This window comes from Apteryx rowi, unplaced genomic scaffold, assembly GCF_003343035.1.
Source record: "Apteryx rowi isolate R43461 unplaced genomic scaffold, aptRow1 scaffold_76, whole genome shotgun sequence".
Lineage (NCBI taxonomy): Eukaryota > Metazoa > Chordata > Aves > Apterygiformes > Apterygidae > Apteryx > Apteryx rowi.
Window position 1 is genome coordinate 1047099 of NW_020451049.1, and position 20068 is coordinate 1067166.

Here is a 20068-nt window from a genome sequence, read left to right on the forward strand (position 1 = left end):
CAGTATGTGTCAAACATAAGCTTAATTGACCTGCACACTGACCCAGTGAGATCTGAGACAGTTTCAAAAGCTATGTGAGTATGTTAACATAACAACAAATAAAAAAGCATCCTGGCTCAGGCTCAGCACCTCAGTGACACAGCTTTGGGTCACCACAGTCTAGGAACAGAGCGAGCTCTGTTTATCTGCAGTGTTTTGTGTAAGTAGATCTCAGGTATCAGTTCTTGGAGACTCCAGAGTAAACTACTTGTCTTTGCTTTTTTTCCCCATCTGCTTTTTTGCCTAGCGTCTCCCTACATGCACTCTTAAATTATATCAAGTACCCCCCAAACTGAATAAGCATCTAGTATTCTTGTATTATTACAAGAACAGCTCTACTTTCACTGCTTGCTTCAGCATTTTCAGTACTTAACCTGCATGTTTTCATGGTAAGCATACCAACTCCTTTCTCACAGCCAGGTTTATGCAAGAGCATAAGTAGACCATGTTGCAGAACTGAGCCACGCTGTGTTGTAAACTGAATGTTGTGCTTGTATGCAAGCCAAGAAATTTGTGCCAGTATCTTAAGACAACTTTCTGAGGACTGTTTTATTTGATACTCAGTTTAAATACTGGTTGTATTGGAATAATTTAGTTGACAAGTTTTGATTGCTCCTACAGAGGAACAGTTCAGTTCCCTTTCCTTACTGATTGCTGGGCTTAGATTGACTTGTAGAACTGATTTGCTATATACTCTGATTAATGAGTAACTGGTAGACTTTTTTTCAGTGTGTGCTATACCTATGTGTGTGGAGTGGTTACTGATTAATATAGTCATTCCTAGGTTTTATTTACATTTTATTTGATCTCCTTAAAATGAATCATAGCTCTTCTCTGATATAGCATTGGTGATGGGAGCTATTTGATTGTGAAGTACATTAAAAAAAAAAAGAAAATGAAGATGTTACTTGATTTGTATTTACCCTATCTGCTGATGACTCTTTAGATATGTTGAAATGAATCCCTTAGAAGAAACTGTTTTGCCTGTAATTAAAATTAGGCCACCTTATACCTCTCTGAGAATTCCTTTCTGTGGAAGGTGGGTTTGTAAGTCCTCTAAAATAAACTTACTTGGCTTGCCTTGAAATATGGCATGCCTCTTGGGATGCTTAGTGGGCTTGTAAAGCCAGTGTGGTGTATCTTCTTGCTCCACTAAGTATCTGGGAGGGTTGGGGGGAGACTGAAGATAACCCCAATTTAAAGCTTCCTAAGCCAGGAACTAAAAAGCTAAGGTGCACACATGAGCCCTTGTGATGGGAGGAGCTGAGATAAGCTATGGGGAGAACAGCCTGAGATGGGCCAGGTGGACCTGGCTGAAGGGCAGAGTGGGCAGGGCAGGGTGACGGGCACCCTGGGCCTGCCTCGGGAAATGGCCTTCTGCCAGCTCCATGGTGCACAGCACAAGAGGGCACTGTGTGGCAAGGAGCAAGCGCCTGGTGGCTAGCAGCTTTGCTGGGTGGTCAGGGAGTGAGAGGGGGCTGAAGGGGTAGCTGGAGGAGAATGCCTTCAAAGAACAGGCAGTCGTTCTGCAGTGAACCCTCTCTTCAATAATTTTTACATATTACTTTAGGTATAATTCTATTCAAAGTCAGACCAGTTGTATTTTTATGATTAAGGGGAAAATTTACATATTTCATTTAAATATTGGCAGATTTTCTTTGTGTTAGTTTTGAAATTAGTTTCTGTTTAAACAAGTCTTTCCAATCTCACCAGTGACGATGGATTTAAACCTCTCTGATTAAAATCAGGTAGAAACTGATGCACAGTTATTTTTCATTGGCTTGCCTGTCTCACTGTAACTTAACTCTCCTCAGGCACTGTAGATTAGATGCTTTCTCTTCCAATTGGCCTCATATTCCCACCACTTGCTTTCCATGTGTGTGTGTCCTTTTTCTTCTGCAGCACATCCTCTATTGTGGCTTCTTTATCGTGTGCTCTTAGGAGGAATGAAACTTAGCTTGTAATATCTTAACATGAGAGATGGTTTCCTGTGCTTGGGCTATAAATGGATGCTTACTCATATTCACCCAACACAGAGCCTGAAAATATGTTCTTGTGAAATTAGGGTAATATGGCACATATGCCGTGGAACTTTTGAACCTGACAGTATATTCTTATGTTATATTTACACACTAAAATAAGATTGGCTTTATTCTCAGGTGCCAAACACCTGCAGCTTCTATTGGGTATAAGAATCTAGGTTTGGAAATGTTGGTCTACAGTCATTTAGGGCAAGGAACAGCCAAGATAGTGAAGGCTGTGGAACTGTAAGTCCATTTACTATATTATATGTAATGGGTGGGTTAGCCTCTTTTCAAGTGCCTATCCTGAAAAATCCACTTTGGAGTTTTATTTAAATTACAAGTGAAAGCCTGCTTAGATCCCAGGATCCATGTTTTTACAAGTGCAGCATATTTTCTGCCTATAGAATGTAACAAGAGAGCATACCCGATATTAAATTAAAAGCCTGTAACAAGAGAGCAAACTTGATATCTCACTAACTTGTTCTCAAAAGATAACAGAATAGCTTGGCAATTTGACAGGTATAAGATCTTGTCTAGAAAAACATTTCCTAAACTTGTGCAGGTGCTGCTTGCTGCCTGTATGCTTCTCTTAGGAAAAAATAAGAAAGCTTGATGTTCTGATGAAGTGAATTCATAATGTACCACTTAAACCTTGTCTTTTCCCCTCACCTCCGTACTTCCCAGTATGTCACTTACTTGTGTATTAAACTGTAATCTAGATTTTTCTATTCTTTGCAATTTTCAGTATGTCATTTAAGCTAAATAAAAAAATTCAGACTGTCTGACTTAGACCCCTAGTGAGCATTAGAACTAAAAAATTGAGCTCCTTACTGGCAAAACATTTTCCTGCCTCATGAAGAACACTCAATACAGTCAGGAGAGTAGTGTGAGTAGTGTGTCCCTGATATAGTCATATCTGCCAGAACTAGAAACTCATACAAGGGATTTGGGTGGGTCACTTGTTGTGCGTGAGCGTGTTGTTTAACTCGTGAGTCTTAAAAATCTTACAGTAAATATTAAACATTTTTTTTATGGGTAAGGTAGAAGCTGTAAGTTGGGAGGACAAAAGCCTGGGTTCTAAATTTAATGTGGTGTCTGGGAAGTGCCGTCAGGTTACCCAAGCTTATGTTTTTCTAGAAGCCAAAACATACAAAGCCAAGGTACACACTAGCCCTGAGCCAGAGGAGCTGAGCATGTGTGTGAGATGGGGAAGGGGGCTGGCAAAGAATAAATGCCTCCTTTTTTTTCTCTGGACTGCTGTTTTAATTCAAACAAATAGAAAGCAGAGGATGGAAAATGTGATTATTCAAATGTGATTTTAGATAAGGAAGGCTTAGAATTGCTGAGAGCCTTTTTTTGAGACCTGACCTCTGAAAGGCTGGAATTAATGTGCCTTCGCTTTGTGAAATCTATTTCAGAAGTGCATACATCTTTCATTAGGCAAATTAAAAAGTTTCTATATATTCAGTTAAATTACAGTAGTGAAGATATGCGTAGGCCTGTGACTAGATCCTGGTGCTGAAATATGCTTGTCTGGTTTAAGGTGGAGTCAGTGGATGGGATTTTGAAAGCAGTGGGTATTAACCTACTCATTGCAGCTGATGGGCATGTTCCCACTGGTTTCAGTGGAAGCACAGCTGAAGCCAGTGTTGGGTGCCATAGCGTATCCTGCCCAAGAGCCCTCTTCCACTTGGAAAAGAGGGATGAGGCAAACCTTTTTTGAGATGTTTTATTAAAAAAAAAAAAAAAAACCAAAAGTCAAAATGAAAAGCTTTCTGGGAATGTCATAAAATGTGAAGTCCATGTTGGGGATGGAGAGGAGAAGATATCTGCCTGCAGTTAGAAATAAACGTGAAAGAACAAAATATATGAAATCTTGACTGATCAGGAAATGCTTGACAAAATCTTAGGAAATCAGCTTCAAGCCTGAATTGTACTAATATTAACTTTTCTTTCTCCTTCAGTTATGGCATAATCCAAAGACTTTCATGGGAAATGAAAGCTGCTTCACTCCAAACATTCCGCATTTGACTAAGGCAAAGGAGACAATTTCTATGCAAACGTATACATTAGCTTTATCGGTTGCTTTCTGTTACCATTCTGGTTTAGGTGATTCTCTGGCACTTGAATAAAGAGGAAGAAAGTTGATTAGAATAAACTTCAGTATGCCAATGAGATGTTTTCTGTCTCATATATGTTGCCGCAAATATAATGGTGTTTGTTAATGAGGTATTCAGTAAGAAACAGAGACATTTTCACAGAATCACAGAATGGTTGAGGTTGGAAGGGACCTCTGGAGATCATCTAGTCCAACCCCTCTGCTCAAGCAGGGTCACCTAGAGCAGGTTGCACAGGATCGTGTCCAGGCGGGTTTTGAAAATCTCCAGAGAAGGAGACTCCACAACCTCTCTGGGCAACCTGTTCCAGTGCTCTGTCACCCTCACAGTGAAGAAGGTTTTTCCTCATGTTCAGATGGAACTGCCTGTGTTTCAGTTTGTGCCCGTTGCCTCTTGTCCTGTCGCTCGGCACCACTGAAAAGAGTCTGGCCCCATCCTCTTGACACCCTCCCTTCAGATACTTGTACACGTTAATAAGATCCCCTCTCAGCCTTCTCTTCTCTAGGCTAAACAGGCCCAGCTCTCAGTCTTTCCAGTCCCTTAATCATCTTTGTAGCCCTTCGCTGGACTCTCTCCAGTAATGCCACATCCCTCTTGTACTGGGGAGCCCAGAACTGGATGCAGTACTCCAGATGTGGCCTCACCAGGGCTGAGTAGAGGGGGAGAATCACCTCCCTCGACCTGCTGGCAACACTCTTYCTGATGCASCCCAGGATACCATTGGCCTTCTTGGCCACAAGGGCATGTTGCTGCCTCATGCTTAACTTGGTGTCCACCAGCACTCCCAGCTCCTTCTCCGCAGAGCTGCTTTCCAGCAGGTCAACCCCCAACCTGTACTGGTGCATGGAGTTATTCCTCCCCAGGTGCAGGACCCTGCACTTGCCCTTGTTGAACTTCATGAGGTTCCTCTCCGCCCACCTCTCCAGCCTGTCCAGGTCTCTCTGAATGGCAGCACAGCCCTCTGGTGTATCGGCCACTCCTCCCAGTTTTGTATCGTCAGCAAACTTGCTGAGGGTGCACTCTGTCCCTTCACCCAGGTCATTGATGAAGAAGTTGAACAAGACTGGACCCAGTACTTTATATTAATCTAACCATTATATCCAAAGATAAAAATACTGAATAACTAAAAAACTTTTTAAAATATCTTGAACCATAAGCATTAAATTATCAAGAGGCAGAAAGATAAACTTTTGACATTGATGTGGAAGAAATGAACCTTTATGATCGTATAGAAAGGCTTAGAGTTTCCTAATAATTTTTTTTTTCATTTTGGTTGGTTCTGGCTGCAAATGTTTGCAGCCTTTGTAAAGAATTTAAATCCTAAACTCTATTTAACTGATTTTCTCTGTGCACTTTGGGATTGCACCATATCTTAGTGCCTACCAAAGTAACTGTCAGGACTCAGAGGATATACCACCATGAGATCCCTCGAATCACAGTTACTGGAGTAGTGTTGATGGTGGTTGCCATGGGTGTAAGTAATTCCTCTTGTTTAGATGGGCTACATATTTTTTTCCTTGCTAATATATTCTATTTTACGTGGTTTGTTTTGGGCAGCTTTTTAATTTTCTCTGAAGTGGTTTACACAAATGGCCAACAAATGATTAAACCCACATTGCCTGTGAGCCCTGTATCTTGTGAGTTGAGATAAGAGGGAAGAATGGGAATAAGAAGGAAAGAAGCTTATTAGAGGAAAATCCCTATTCATGCTAATAGCCACATGCAAATCTGGATTCTTACTCCCCCCTCCTAATTCTCAAAATGTCTTGGAACAGCCAGATACTTTGCATGATGCTTTTACAAGTCCCTCTGCTCACCTGAAAGTAGCCAGTTCTACTCTTCCCTAAAAACCTTCTTGATGTCACCAGCATCTCCAGTCCAGCCATCTTTGTGTGAGAGGTCTGAGTGCCAAAAGCATGGGCCAAGTTATTCGAGATTCTGATGCTGTGTTCTGAATGCAAGACAGCTGCGAATATCTTGCTTTGAAGCACTTACTATGAGTTTCCTTTTACACTCTTTAAGAAGCCTAAAATGCTTTGTGCTCAAAGATCTTCTAGCTGTAAAAATAAAAAATAGTCTCACACTGAATTTGCATATATGTGCATTATTTTGACTAACATATGATTTTGGGCACAGTACTTTTCTGTTTCTTTCCCTTCATGAATATATTCAGATTTTGGGGGTATTTATTACATGTAAAGATCATTTTTTATCTCCAGACAACATTTTACTGGATATGTAACAGGTTGAAACCATTTCCTTCTCCTTCAAGTGTAGATCAGCGCTCTTATAATCTCACAGATGAGGTTTCAATGGTTTTAAGGGATTAGTAATGGGATATGGAGCTTTTTCCCTGCAGTGCGTTGGTTCATTTAGGGTGCTTTTTTTGTGGCAAATAAATATGGTGTTTGGTATTCTCGGTTGATTTCATGTTGCAGAGGTGGCCCTGTTACAAAAACAGTCAGCTGACACTGTGTTTGGTAGCCCCTCTAGGGAGACTAGGGATTGAGTTGCTGGGGGACTTGAATACCTTGTTTTTCAAGTGAGTTGTTACATGGGGTAGTTGAGGGACACCAAAATTTACTGTTATTACACAATACCCAGATGATGTTAGGGTCAGCCATTGAGGTCCAGCACTCTCTTTCCCAGTTTGCTTTTCTGATGTTTCCTGATAGAATAAAATGCATTTAAAACAGGGTTTTGATATGAAATCTGTAAAAAAAAAAATATATATATATATATATATCTTTTAAGTAGTAAATTTTAAAGTATCTGCTCTCTTAGACACCAATGTTTGTTTCATGCTGAACTGTAATCTCAGTGCTTGGATAATAAAATACTCAAGGCCCAGTAAGATGTGTTTTGAGTGATGCTACTCCGGCCATGTTTGAATTTAGAGTTGTGCATGTTTCCAGGTGATGGAATTTTACTGCCAGTCCTGTGAGACAGCCATGTGCCGGGAGTGTACAGAGGGAGAACATGCAGAGCATCCTACAGTCCCGCTCAAGGATGTGGTGGAACAACACAAGGCTTCCCTCCAAGTCCAGTTGGATGCTGTCAACAAAAGGTATAGAAATTCCACTGATTATTTTTCCATTTTTAGTTTTACCATTGGCTTCCTGTGTTACCTTGGGTAGATGTTCTAATGTGCTTGTGCCATGGACTTTTACCTACAAAATAGGGATAGTGAGGATGGCATAAGGATAAAATCCATCATTGAGTGTGATGCATTGAGGGATTAGAGAAAAGAGCAGAAGATTCCTATCTGTCTTTTGCAACACAGAGGCCAGACCTTTCTTAGGCATTAGAAATGAAAGTGACCTCCAAAGAAGGAGCATAAAATGTTAAGGAGAAAAATGTGAGCCAGTCATGAATTTCATAATAAATAAAAAATACAGTATGCTTAAAGTAAAGTACAAGCTTTACTCTGGCAGAAAGGATTAAAAAAAAAGTGGGATAGATCTAGTTCCCTCTTCCCTAGTAGATATGTCTGCATAAGGGACAGAAAGTCCAGGGCCTCCCTGTTGGAACTGCTTGGAGCCTAATGGATTTCCACAAGGGAGGGCTCTGGCTTCAGCCTTATTTTATCAGACCAAAACCACTATGTGGTTGTACAAGGAATGAATTTACTTCTGGGAAACGACTGAGTTTAAAGACAGCCTGGTGATGAGATTGTTTCATCAAAAGATGTCAAGGCAAGGGCCAATGTTTAATGACTTTTGAAACAGCAGTCTTTGTAATTTAATCCCTCCCTCAGGCTTCCAGAGATCGACTCAGCACTTCATTTTATATCTGAAATCATACATCAGTTAACCAACCAAAAGGCTAGCATTGTAGATGACATTCATTCCACTTTTGATGAACTCCAGAAGACTTTAAATGTGCGAAAGAGCGTGCTGCTTATGGAACTGGAAGTGAATTATGGCCTTAAACACAAAGTAAGATGCATATTTTGTTTCAATAAAAAGCTATTAATTTAATCAGCCAGTCTTTACAAATGATGCGGGGTGCCAGTTTGACAAATTGTGTCTGAAATCCAGATCTGGGGAGGACATTGCCTTCCCGATATCAAGTGCTGCAGACTCTTGTTTGTGGGTGCCCAGCCTCAAGAGTGGAATCCAGACCCCATATGGGCTGCTAGCCCTGTATGCGCAGTGTGCGGGGATCTGATATAGCCAATGCACTGAGCAGGCGTCTGCTTAAAGCCAATATGCTCGATGTGCAGTTGTCAGTAATGGAACACCAAGGGTAAGTTTAAATCCTTGGCCTGAAATCCCATGAACCCTCCCATGAAGATACAGCCAAACAATTTTTCCCAAAGAACTAAGCGAGTCTTACTATCATGCTTTAAAGCGCTGTTTTCCTTTCAGATGCCTCGTAATGTATTTCATGTTAAAAGCCACTGGTTGAAACACATAAACATTGCAGGGGCATCTCATTTTCCCAGGAGAATGCAGAGAGCAATAGATTCCAGAGCTGTGTTAACTCTTTCACATCCTATCTGGCTGATTGAATCTTGCATTTTTTCCCCTGTACTGTAGTCTAGGCCTCACAGGAAGAAAAGGGAAATTTTCCCTTTTTCCAGAAATTTGTAGCCTGGTGACTAGGGCTTTTGCCTAGGATTAATGGGCCTGAATCAGGCAAATGAAAGAATTTAACCCATTTCTTCCTGGGTACCAGTAGGCTATTTTATAAAAAAGAAGGATCTCTCCTTTCAGAGTGTCCTTTAAAAGAAAGTGGCATCAACCATTGGAATTTCAAGAGTGCCTGATAATACTGGTGTCTTTGGGCATTCTCTGAGATTACCAAGCAGCTTGAGCTTCTCTAAATGGTTGAAGTGGAGGAATGGTGCATTCCTGGATCCAGAGCAAGCTTAATGATTAGGAAGGTACTACTTCTACTGGACCTGTGAAAACTGAGGAATTGTAATATATGCACAAGATAAGTAACTTCAGGTATATAGGGAGCCCAAAACCCTGGAGGCAGAGTTTAGTCATCTCCTGCTAAGCAGCAGCAGAGCAACTTTTTAGCATCAAAACTTTGGACTTAGGTCCCAAATTCATCTAAACCTATCAAAGATGTCCCCAAAACATATTTTCTTACAAGAAAACATACTCAGGGTGTGCAAAGTTCCCATAAGATGAATTATGATGTTAAATTATATTATTGTTATTTAAAGGGACATTTTAAGGCTATTTTTAGGCTTCAGGAAACACATGTTTTATGAAGTTGTGCATATACAAATAGTGAAAGAAGTATTTCCCTGTTCTTTGCGTACAAAAGAGAGACTGGAATTGGGTTTTACATTTGAATGAATAGTAGGCCCGTGAAATAATTCAAATCCATCATTCCGATCATATACTTTGCAAAACTGAAAAAAAGAAATGGGCTACACTTCACTAAAAGAAAGCTGGCCATTCAGTTTCAGTTGTCCAGTGGACTGACAGAGGCCTTGTGTAAAATATTCTAAACATGTTTTAAATATTAGTTATGCTAGGACTGAATATTTTCCATCTGCGTAATGAAAGAAAATGATATTGAGAATATAATGGTTTTAAAATGTAGTTGCAAATTGTCTTCCTCCACAGTTTGTGGTTTGTTATCCCAGGCATACGGGTTTTTGTCATCCTGGGACTTTACTAGCTATGGTATCACTTTAACTCCTTACTTCCTGGAATAAGGACAAGACATAAAAATTCCTTCTATTGAATTCTGAGGCATTCTTAGATACATACAAAACGAGGTAACTTGAAATTTCAATGTGGACATGAAATTTCTTGTTCATTCTGGCTTTTTTTGCAAAATACTTCATGTTGTTGTCACTTTTCTGTATCAGTAGCTCATCGCCTGGATTTTCTGCAGTAGGTGTAGAAAAAGCAACTAGGTTTTTAAAATTCAGAAGAAAAAATGCCCTTAGAATATGGTATCGTTACATGGTGTATGCCAGCAATGGAAGGACAAACAAGCTAACAAGAATAGCTCATAGCAATAGATACACTAAGTCTCTAATTTTAGTTTAGAATCAATTGTAAGGTTTCTAAAATATTTATTTTACGGTGGTCAACAAAATAACTTCTCGGCTGTACAGTAATGCCAGTGTCCTAGTTCTCCTCTGCAGGAGGAACATAGCAAATATGTGACCTGGTTCTTTGGTTTGGGCATTTTGTCAGTGGAGAGTGTGTTGGGTGGCTGGAACGTTTGGGCTTTCCAGGCTCTCATGAATTTCTCTATGTTAGGTTGTTATAATTTAGGGATCCTCTTCCAATTCATTATAAATCTAGTTTAAAAAAAAAAAAGTTAGCCTTGTTCCCAACCCACACCTAACAATTTTGAGGTGAATACTGTCTTAAGAGTTTTGGACTGAGGACCAGTGCTGAGCACATAATAAAAGCTCTGTTTCATACTTAAATATAGAGTGGCAACTTGCTGCCCACCAAAATTACAGGCTACTCAACCCAACTCTTCCCATTATCCACAACCCATCCTCTTCATTTTGCTCTCTTGCCTGCTGAAACTGGGGAATCAACTTTCCCACTTCTGCTGAGGAGACTTTTCCTTTCTTCACTTATTTAGACTAAGAAATCATGATTTCTCTCAGCATGGAAGAAAAAAAGTTGAGAGTGCCTTCTGGTGCATCTCTATATAGCATCCACCCAAAGTTTCCCCTGGCTCTGAAGAAATGGAAGTCCTTCCTGCAGCCACCCCTGTTAATGGGCCTGATGACTCCAAAATATCTCTATCTCTATGCACACAGCTCATTTCCCATTAACCAGCTTGTTACCTGTGACTGCTGAGAGGCAGATGGATCAGGCCTCAAACTTCTACATTAAAAAAAAAAAAAGGTAGATGGGGCAAAATTCAATCTAGTGTGACAACGGATCTTTGAAGCCCTAAAGATCCAAAATGGGGTATGTTTTTTGGGTTGCATCATGATATTCCAAGACCATGCCATGCTGTTGGGTGTAGGGAGTCAGTACAGTACTTTTTCTAAAGTGAAACTTCTGAAATGAAGCACTATGAAGTGTTCTGTAAAGACCTTCATATTTAAAGAGTGCTACATCTTGTTAGCATAGATGTTGGTAACATGATGCTAATCTGGTATTTGGCAATGCATACAGGTCCTCCAGACACAGCTGGATACCTTACTTGAAGGACAAGAGAGCATTAAAAGTTGCAGCAACTTTACGGCGCAAGCCCTCAACCATGGCACTGAAACGGAAGTTCTGCTGGTGAAGAAGCAAATGAGCGACAAGCTGAATGAACTGGCTGAGCGGGACTTCCCACTGCAGCCCCGCGAAAATGATCAGTTGGACTTCATAGTGGAAACAGAAGGCCTGAAGAAGTCCATTCACAATTTGGGTACTATTTTAACCACCAATGCAGTTGCCTCTGAAACAGTTGCCACAGGTGAGGGCCTGAGGCAGACTGTGATTGGACAGCCCATGTCTGTCACCATTACAACGAAGGACAAAGATGGGGAGCTCTGTAAATCTGGGAACGCTTACCTCACTGCTGAACTGAGCACACCTGATGGGAGTGTAGCGGATGGAGAAATACTTGACAATAAAAATGGCACTTACGAATTTTTGTATACTGTTCAGAAAGAAGGGGACTTCACTTTGTCACTGAGACTTTATGATCAGCATATTAAGGGCAGCCCATTTAAGCTTAAAGTGGTCAGATCAGCAGATGTGTCCCCTACCACTGAAGGGGTTAAGAGGCGTGTTAAATCTCCTGGCAGTGGTCATGTGAAGCAGAAGGCTGTGAAAAGACCTGCTAGCATGTACAGCACTGGCAAAAGAAAAGAGAATCCCATTGAAGATGATTTGATCTTCAGAGTAGGTACGTGACTTGTCTGCTAACTATTGACATACTTAAAAATAGTTCAGGGAAACTGGGTAAAAAGTTCTAGAAATTAAATTATTTTAAGGTTAAAACTATATGTATCCATGTCGTGATAAAGAGAACAACCTGATAGTATTTTTAGGCCTCTTGGCTTTTGTTCACATGTACATTTTAAAAGTTCATGCTTGGGAAATGCTGTTTGCAACAAACATTTAACTGGAATTTGGGTTGAGAAATGCATAATTTGATTTGGATATTTTACTAGCTCCTCTGCACTCTATTGGGCATCATGAGATGGCAGTATCATAAGACTATTGGTTCAGATTAGATTGCTTCTTTAAAAAGTCATGTGGCGAGAAGGAAACGTCTCTAAAACAATTGCCCTAAAAAATAATCTAATTAATTAATCTAACCAGGGACTATACATGCTAAATCTGTGATCATATATAGCTTTTTGTGATGTCAACATAGGACAAAGTTAAGATTTCCTTTATTTGTGTTTTTCAATATCTAAGGATGTTTGGTTCTTTATTTAGAGTAATTGTATCTCCAAATTTTTGGGCTTCTAATGCTTGGCAATTAATATATCATCTCTGTGTCATCTACCATGATTCTCTTTCAGCTCCTTTGATATAGTTTGGTTTTTTAGAAAAATAATAATAATTCATAATTGAAAAATTCTGTAACATAGGGTGTTGTGTTTATAAAATATGTGTTTATATAGTTAGAAAATACTTTTCACTTGGCACAACTTAAGAAAAAAGCAAATTTAATTCTTAAAATAAACAAGTCAAGATTTCAGTGGTATGTTTACCGAATTTGCCAACTAGTCAGCAAGGTGGCTTTCCTATTTGTAGCAGAGAATGGATGGTGATTAATCCTGTAGTATTTTTAAAAATTCTATTGAAAATTCACCTAGACACTATTTGTCAGTAGGTTACCCCTGTCCATTTGATATCTTGTCTGTCAGTATTTCTAATAGATTCCTTACTGTGATAGAGACTATATGCGATTAACGTAATAATGATTTGGTATCAGAAAATGTATTTAGCAAGCATGCTTTGCATGCTAAAGAGAACAGTACCATGCAAGCATTGCATGGAGCTACTCATAAAATGACCAGCCTTTCCCAAATGGCCAGTGTATTCCCTTGTTAGATGAATGACCCCATAAATACAACAATTCAAATCGTGTTCTTACAGAGGAGATGATATCCTGTTTTATTGTCACTAAGGCTGAGTTTTATGGGGACTCCTGGGTCAAAAGTTAGAAAGAAGATGCAGAGCTCATCGTATTGAAGCCGAGCCAGCCCTGCTCGGTAATAACCACGCTTTATGTTCCAAAGCTCACAGGTGGCTTTTGTTAAATGAAATTAGTAGCCAGACGCTGTCCCTTCTCTAGCATGCAGGTATTCCTGTTGCAAAAGGTGTTGCCGTAGTGAGCACCAGCGGGACTTCTGCTAGCAATCTCCCTTGCGCTGGGCAGAGTGATCCGCCTCGGGCTCCCACCAGAAGGGAGAGGGAGCTGTGGCTCTTACCAAGCACAGTTTCACTGCTGGGGCTAGAAGGAGGGCAGAGAGGGTCGGTATAGATGTAGCCTAGATCTTTTCGGGGCCCTGTTTAGGGGCAGGGTTAAACACAACAGTTAAGAACAGTATCTGAACCCTGTCTAGGAAGAGAACATCACTCTGCTCTCTTCTGGAGCTATGGTGACATGTTATATGCTAGCAGAAGAAGAGGCTGAATGGACAGATTCAACTAGAGAAGGTTTCTGTAGGTCTGTGCTGAGGCACGTTAATGGAGTGGTACAGGCAAGCTTGCACAGGTACACCCTGCCTGTGAGTAACAGGGGAGCTCTGTTACCTGTTGTGATGGAAACGTTTAGTGAATGCTAGGGCCTTACTCTTGTACACATACATTTACCATTAATTTGTGCCTGTGTGGAAATCTGTAGACCTAAACAAAGAAAAGATTGACCCATCTTTAAAATTAATACCTTTTAAAGATTCAAGTAGAACAATACCTTTAGTTAATAATAAATATTTACAAAAAGGAGATGTCCTGAAATTGTTTTAAGACAGTTAAAATTCTTATTACAAAGGTATTGGTGTCTCTCATTTCTAGTAGCAGTTTCTAACCTGACTACCAAATAGGGATATGGCCTCTCTTCCTGTTGTGTAGTGCCCTCTCTTTCTGTTGTGTTTCAGTCATGACCATGAGCTCTATTTTGGAGTTCTTCATCCTCCTTTCCCTCTGCCCTCCCCCACCAAGATAAAAGAGAAAATAATTAGAACAAGAGCTATGCGTGTCGCAGAGCATTGCTGGATGATACAGGAGTTTCCACATTTGGGATATATGGATTACTCTTTTTTTGAAAAACTGAGCTGAGGGTAATATTTCATCCCATTCCCTATTCAGTTCTCAGCTACTCATTTCACAGAATGATCCTACAAAGAGATGTCCCTCTGGGCCTCGGTGGGCCTGTATGTGCATCGCCTGAAAGGTCTCTTAAGTCTTTGCAGCTGTAACGCTCTCACTTTTTACACTCTTCCAAAATATGTATAATTAATGAAGACAGGTAAAATTTCTGCTATATTCACAGGGATTGCCTTCAGGGATTTAAAATTTTGTTTAGTTCTAGTTTGAACTCACTTGTAAAAGTTGAATTTTGGTTCATTTGTAGCTGAAGTCATGCAAAATAAAGTTTATCACTTTTCCAGCACAACTGTGTATCTTTATTTTGAACCCATTGTAGAGTTCCTCTAAGAACCCTGGCCAAATTTGAGTTTGTAATTTAAACTGGGCAAGATAAAGAGAGTTCATGTTTGGGCTGCCAGAAGCTCATACAGCTGTGCTGGAGAACCGTACTGTAATATTCCTACGGGTATCTGAGTAAATGGAGCATGCTGTTGCTTATATGCTGATGTATGGGCTTTTATGCATGAGTAAATTGATCAGCTCCTAGCAGATTTGGCAACAGAGATGGCATTAATACAGCATTAGTACAAATAAGTATTTTTGTTCACGGGGAATTGTGCATTAAGTCTTTTGCCAATTCTGTGATATTCAGGGCTTTTTAAGTGGCACACAATTCTATTCAGACATTTTGAGGTCACGCTATTGTCTGTACATTCATACGTTAATGTAATGCATTATTTAGAAGAACAGAGTATTTCTTGCTTCCTTCTCTCTTTTCTTTTCTCTTAATAATTTATATCCTCAGCTGTTTTTTAAGCAGGCGTGATCTCTAAGAGTGTGTTCACGCAGTTCTAGCGTTCTGAATGTTACAGACTGCAGAGCCGTTTACATTACTGCGGGAGCAACAACAAATAAGTAACTCAGTCATTTTACAAAAAATCCATCTGTGCAACATGTACTTAGTTTGTGCAAAGGAAAACAAGAATGTGCTTGTGATATCCTGAAAATAATTGTTGAGCCATAGCTTTTGCTGCCACTGCAAGTGGTAGGAAGCACTAAGGTGAGAGGGAAGGCTCTTCTGTTCTGTTCCTGGCTCTCGGGCCTCAGAGCCACGCGGGGCAGAGCTGACGGAGGTGGGGAGGCGTTCACAGTGTTTAGCCACTTCCTCCTTCCCTGGTAAGTCTCCCCCACGTCCTTCAAATGAGGGGGAAGAGCTGTGGGTGGCACCAGTCATCTGTGTCCTCTGTCCAGCTGGCGGGGACTCTGACCCCATGTTGTGCCCTAGCTATATCATGCTGTGCCTTATGCATGCACGGATTTTTTCTCTTCCTGCACTTTTCATGGCTGGGTTCTCTGACAGCATTTAGCAATAGTGGTGCCATTTCCCACTTTGGCTGCTTTTTCTCCTCATTTATCAAAGCCTGGGTTTGGCATCAGACACAGCCAGATGGAGAGCTGGCTCTCTGCTAGAAAGTTCAGTTTTCCATTTCCTCAGACTGTGTTCAGTTGTCTGTTCAGTTGTGTAACTGAGCATCTAAGTTTAGCTGGTGCATTTAATGTGTGTAATTCACTCTGATTTTAAAAAAAAGAAAAAAAGTGCCTTTAACAGTACCTTCTGTCAGCCTCCTTACTAGGTGCAGATGTCATCTTCTGGTCTGTTATAACTGCTGAAAGCAAGGAGGAGCCTTATTATGAATTTGTTCCATGTAAAAAGCTTGTGAACAAGGCCTGTGTAATAATAGCTTTAATGTATTTGTACCTAGCTACCTGGTAAAGAGTGCAGTTTAAAAGCAGGGGAGCAGAGCGGTTAGTTTTATATTTGACAAATAATACATGTGGATCTGCAAGTAGATTTTAGAGAAATGTCTACATTTTCTGGGGAGTATTTTCTTGATCAGGTGTTTCTTCTTTAACTTTCTCTGCAGACCTTTGCCTGAAATTCTGTATTGGGCTGTTCTGTTTGAAAAGAACAGGGCTGCCTACGGAGACATACTTTGTGAGCAATTACATAAATACAAGTGGGTTATGTAGGTAGGTGTCATCTTGAAAAAATATGTGTTTTTCCAAGTGCAATTAACCCATTCGTACGCATAGTCCAGAGGCATTCCTTATTCGCTACAGCAAGCAGCATCTGCTTCCTTCCCTTTTCCCTGTCTCTTTCCTACCTTTCCGACAAGCTTCTGTCCTAGCCAAATTATGGCCTGGCTGGAGGCATTGGATCAGGAGCAGAGGATGTGTATGTGCAGTTGTTCCATGTAGTGCAGAAATATGATAGGTGAAACGCAGAGGCTGCTGTGACACCCTCTCATCAATTGTTGTGCATTCTCCAGTTCAGAAATCAGGAACAAATTCATTAGTAAGTAGTATGAAATGGAGATTTTTTTATATAGGATTTATATTCACATATGAATTTGTGAATATGAAATATGAATTTTCACATAGAAATGTGAAAGCTTAGTAATGGGGAAGTGGGATTTCATTTGCCAGTTTATTAGCTCAAAGCCCTCTGAGGCTTGTCATGACCACTGACTCTTATCTCTTCGTGGTTATGTGATGGCTGGTGTGAAATTTGGCCAGACCTACGCTGCACAGTTTCTCAGTCATACCTGTCCTGGAGGGGGGCTCACGTTGCACTGCTGCCAGCCCCCAGCGCACGCTCCGATGTCCTGAGGATGGCGAGCTTTGGTTGGTTTGCCTTAGGGTTTGCTGCTACGCCCGCAGAGAACCGCCGCTGGTAGCGTGTGGCGCACCCACCCCGGGGATTTATGTGCGCCCAGCTGTGGTGGCAGAGGCTCTGTTGCACAAGCAGGGCTTGGCAGTGGTCTTTGCCAAGCTTTTAGGGACAGATGCTGCATAAAACAAACGAATAAAAATCAGCCCAAACTCCACTACTGACAGCGTGTGGGAGTAGCTGCCAGAGTTCCTGCTGAATTATTCGTTCCACTTTAAAGGTTACAAACATTAAGTGTGCCCTCATCCAACTGACTGAGTGCTTTTAAAACTTAGATTTACATGGTAACTTGGATTGGAAACAGTGAAAGTTATTTTAATAGGGCTGTTTGTGTTTCAGTTCTAGGTATTCGGGGAGGGGGCATCACATTCTAGTAACCTGTAAGGTTTGAACAGATATCTTTTGGCACTCTGGTGAGGGGAAAAAAAAGTGAAGATAGGGAAAAAGAAGACAACTTCTTGATACCTGTCTTTGCAGTGTGTACGCAGAGTTTCCATGCTGTTTATCCTTGTTTCAGGATCATATAGAGAACCACAGCAGTCCCAGAAGAAGCATTTGAAGTGTTACAGGCAGGAAAGAAATGGTAGTTACACAACATGTTGTGGCTACCTCATCCTCTAAAGTCTCCTGATGAATCTGTAATCTTTCTGCAGGGTTTTTTTGTGTCTTTGACTCCATTCCCTTCCTGCTGGGGCGGTGATATGGTTCTTCTTTGTGTTTTAGGAAGCTGGTAAATCTAGGTGAGCAAGTAGGGAAGTTATTATTAGTAACTTCACACCAGTAAAACTTGAAAGCAAAAAGCCTTTCTTCCATTACCATGAGTTCCAAAAAATGTGCGTTATACAATAGGTTTGTCCAGATGTCCAGCAACTATGGAGCAGACTCTGATCTCAGTTATGTGATGTAATTTTTAACATCTCCTGTGATTTTAACTTTTTGGATTTTTTTGGTCAATCTTGCCTTTACTGTGCAAGAATAAAAGATTGAAACTGTGAAGCAATCCACATGTGCTAGATTGTTTCTCTGTCTTGAGCTGAAAATGGATACTCTTTTGTTGAAAGCATATCTTCAAAGCAAAATTAATTAGTTTATGCAGAAAGAATTATATAGGGCTAAAGCAAAATGGATTGTTTATTAAGCAAACTGCATAGAAAGATGCTATCAGAGCAGCTCTTCTGCAGGCTGCAGATCTGCCTCCTGATACCTCTCCTCAGCCTGCCCTTTGGAAACTGCTGCTCCCCTCTCACAGTCCCAAGCAGCTTGCTGCAGAAGGTGCAGTGAGATGGCTTTGTTTTCCCGCGTGGTGCCCCTCAGTAGCTCAGCACAGGAGGGAGGCAAGGCTGGGGAGAGAGGGGCATAAAAGATGCAGGCTTCCAGCTCCAAGCCAGGCTGCTTGGGAATCACTGGAACAAGTATTCCCAAGCCATACTCTAGCCTTAGCCCTGTGCATTCAAAATGCTGGTGCCTCCCTAGGCTACGGAGTGAAGGGTGACTGCCCCGGAGAACAGAGGACAAAGCAGGGGTTGATACAGAGGTGCGGTTCTTGCAATGAAAGATTTGCTGAAGACTGTCTCTTGAACAGGGGCGTTTATAAGGCAGGAATCCCTCTACTTACAGGCGTGAGCTGTCATCCTTTGGTATTCCAGAACCAGCCCCAGGATCCTGCTTTTCCAGGGTGCTGACGTACATTACTACAAGCTCTCCTCTCATCATCTGAGCTGCTGCCACTGCCTGCACTTGGGTTCACATCTTACCCTGGCATAGTGAATTATCCAGAAAAGAAAGCTCAAAGTTATTTGCTTTCCTCTTGAGCATAAGTTAGGAAATAAGTTGTTTCACTAACCTCAGCTTTCTTGAGAGAAATTTGTCCCACTGCAGAGGGGACTGTATGCAGGCCTGTGTGCAACTTAAGACCACTGTCAAGGGTTAAATAGCTGCAAAGTGTTATGTGCAAGGTCATTGCATGGAGCTGACTTTCATCCGCAAATTGTGCTTGTAAATTACTGTTCCTAAAATTTACTGGGAAATGTGACTATGGTATTCCTGGATAATGTCTTCTATTTTTCCTTTGATATATGTTTACAAGGTCCCACTGAAGAACACTCTGAGTAACTCTTTATATAGATCTCTCTTATCTTTAAAAATGAAATTCCTTGACTTTCAAGGACATTTTTCTTAGGGGAAGGAGCATACATTATAGAATGTTTGTGCTAGTTGGATCCAGATGCTCCAGCTTACGCCTCCTCTTTTCTAACAAATGTTTTCCCTTTTCTCTCAGTAGTAAAGAGAATGCTTCTCACTTTTCATCCATTCTCTTTGGCTAAAAGGCAAAAAGGAAACTTATCATTAACATATGGTGGAAAAAAATTACTGCATGCATCCCTCAGGCTCTGCTCATTAAAAGAATACACAAAAATGGCTCAAGTGTGAGTAACGTAATTGGTGTGTAACTCACTATTCCCTTAACACTTACTTTCTCCTTGCAGTGCAAAAACAGAAGTATGTGCCTTGTTGAGAGGATGTAAGCACACGGAGCTTAGAAAAACAAGCCTTGAAACAAAGGGATGTGTTCTCAGCACCAAGTGCAGAGGAATTAAATGTTACTTGCTAACCAGCACCAGGAAACATGTGTCCCGCATCCATCACCAGAGCAGAAAGAATGGTTGTTATGAGCATGCCTGTCCCTAATGAAAGCTAAAGGCAAATTAGAGCTAATATGAGTCTTATATTGGGGGTCACAGTCAGAATGCTTTTAATCATTAAGCTCCAGCATATTTTGGAGTGACTAAAATGAAATACAAGCTTTTCAGTTAAAACTATATATGGAAACCAATTAATTTCTGATAGGCAGCAAGTGACTGCTTGTAAAAGTACTTTACCAGGAAAAATAGCATT

The 20068-nt window shown here is 40.8% G+C and overlaps 1 protein-coding gene across 10 annotated transcripts in view; it reads left to right on the forward strand.

Annotated features, from left to right (window-relative positions):
• TRIM2 (tripartite motif containing 2) overlaps nt 1–20068 on the forward strand; it is a 76020-nt gene that overhangs the window by 35603 nt on the left and 20349 nt on the right. For all 10 annotated transcript variants that reach the window (XM_026088224.1, XM_026088225.1, XM_026088226.1 and 7 more), the window contains 3 exons: nt 7096–7247; nt 7938–8118; nt 11299–12022. In XM_026088224.1, the coding sequence (XP_025944009.1) occupies nt 7096–7247; nt 7938–8118; nt 11299–12022 (1057 nt within the window). The remainder of the gene's footprint in view (nt 1–7095; nt 7248–7937; nt 8119–11298; nt 12023–20068) is intronic.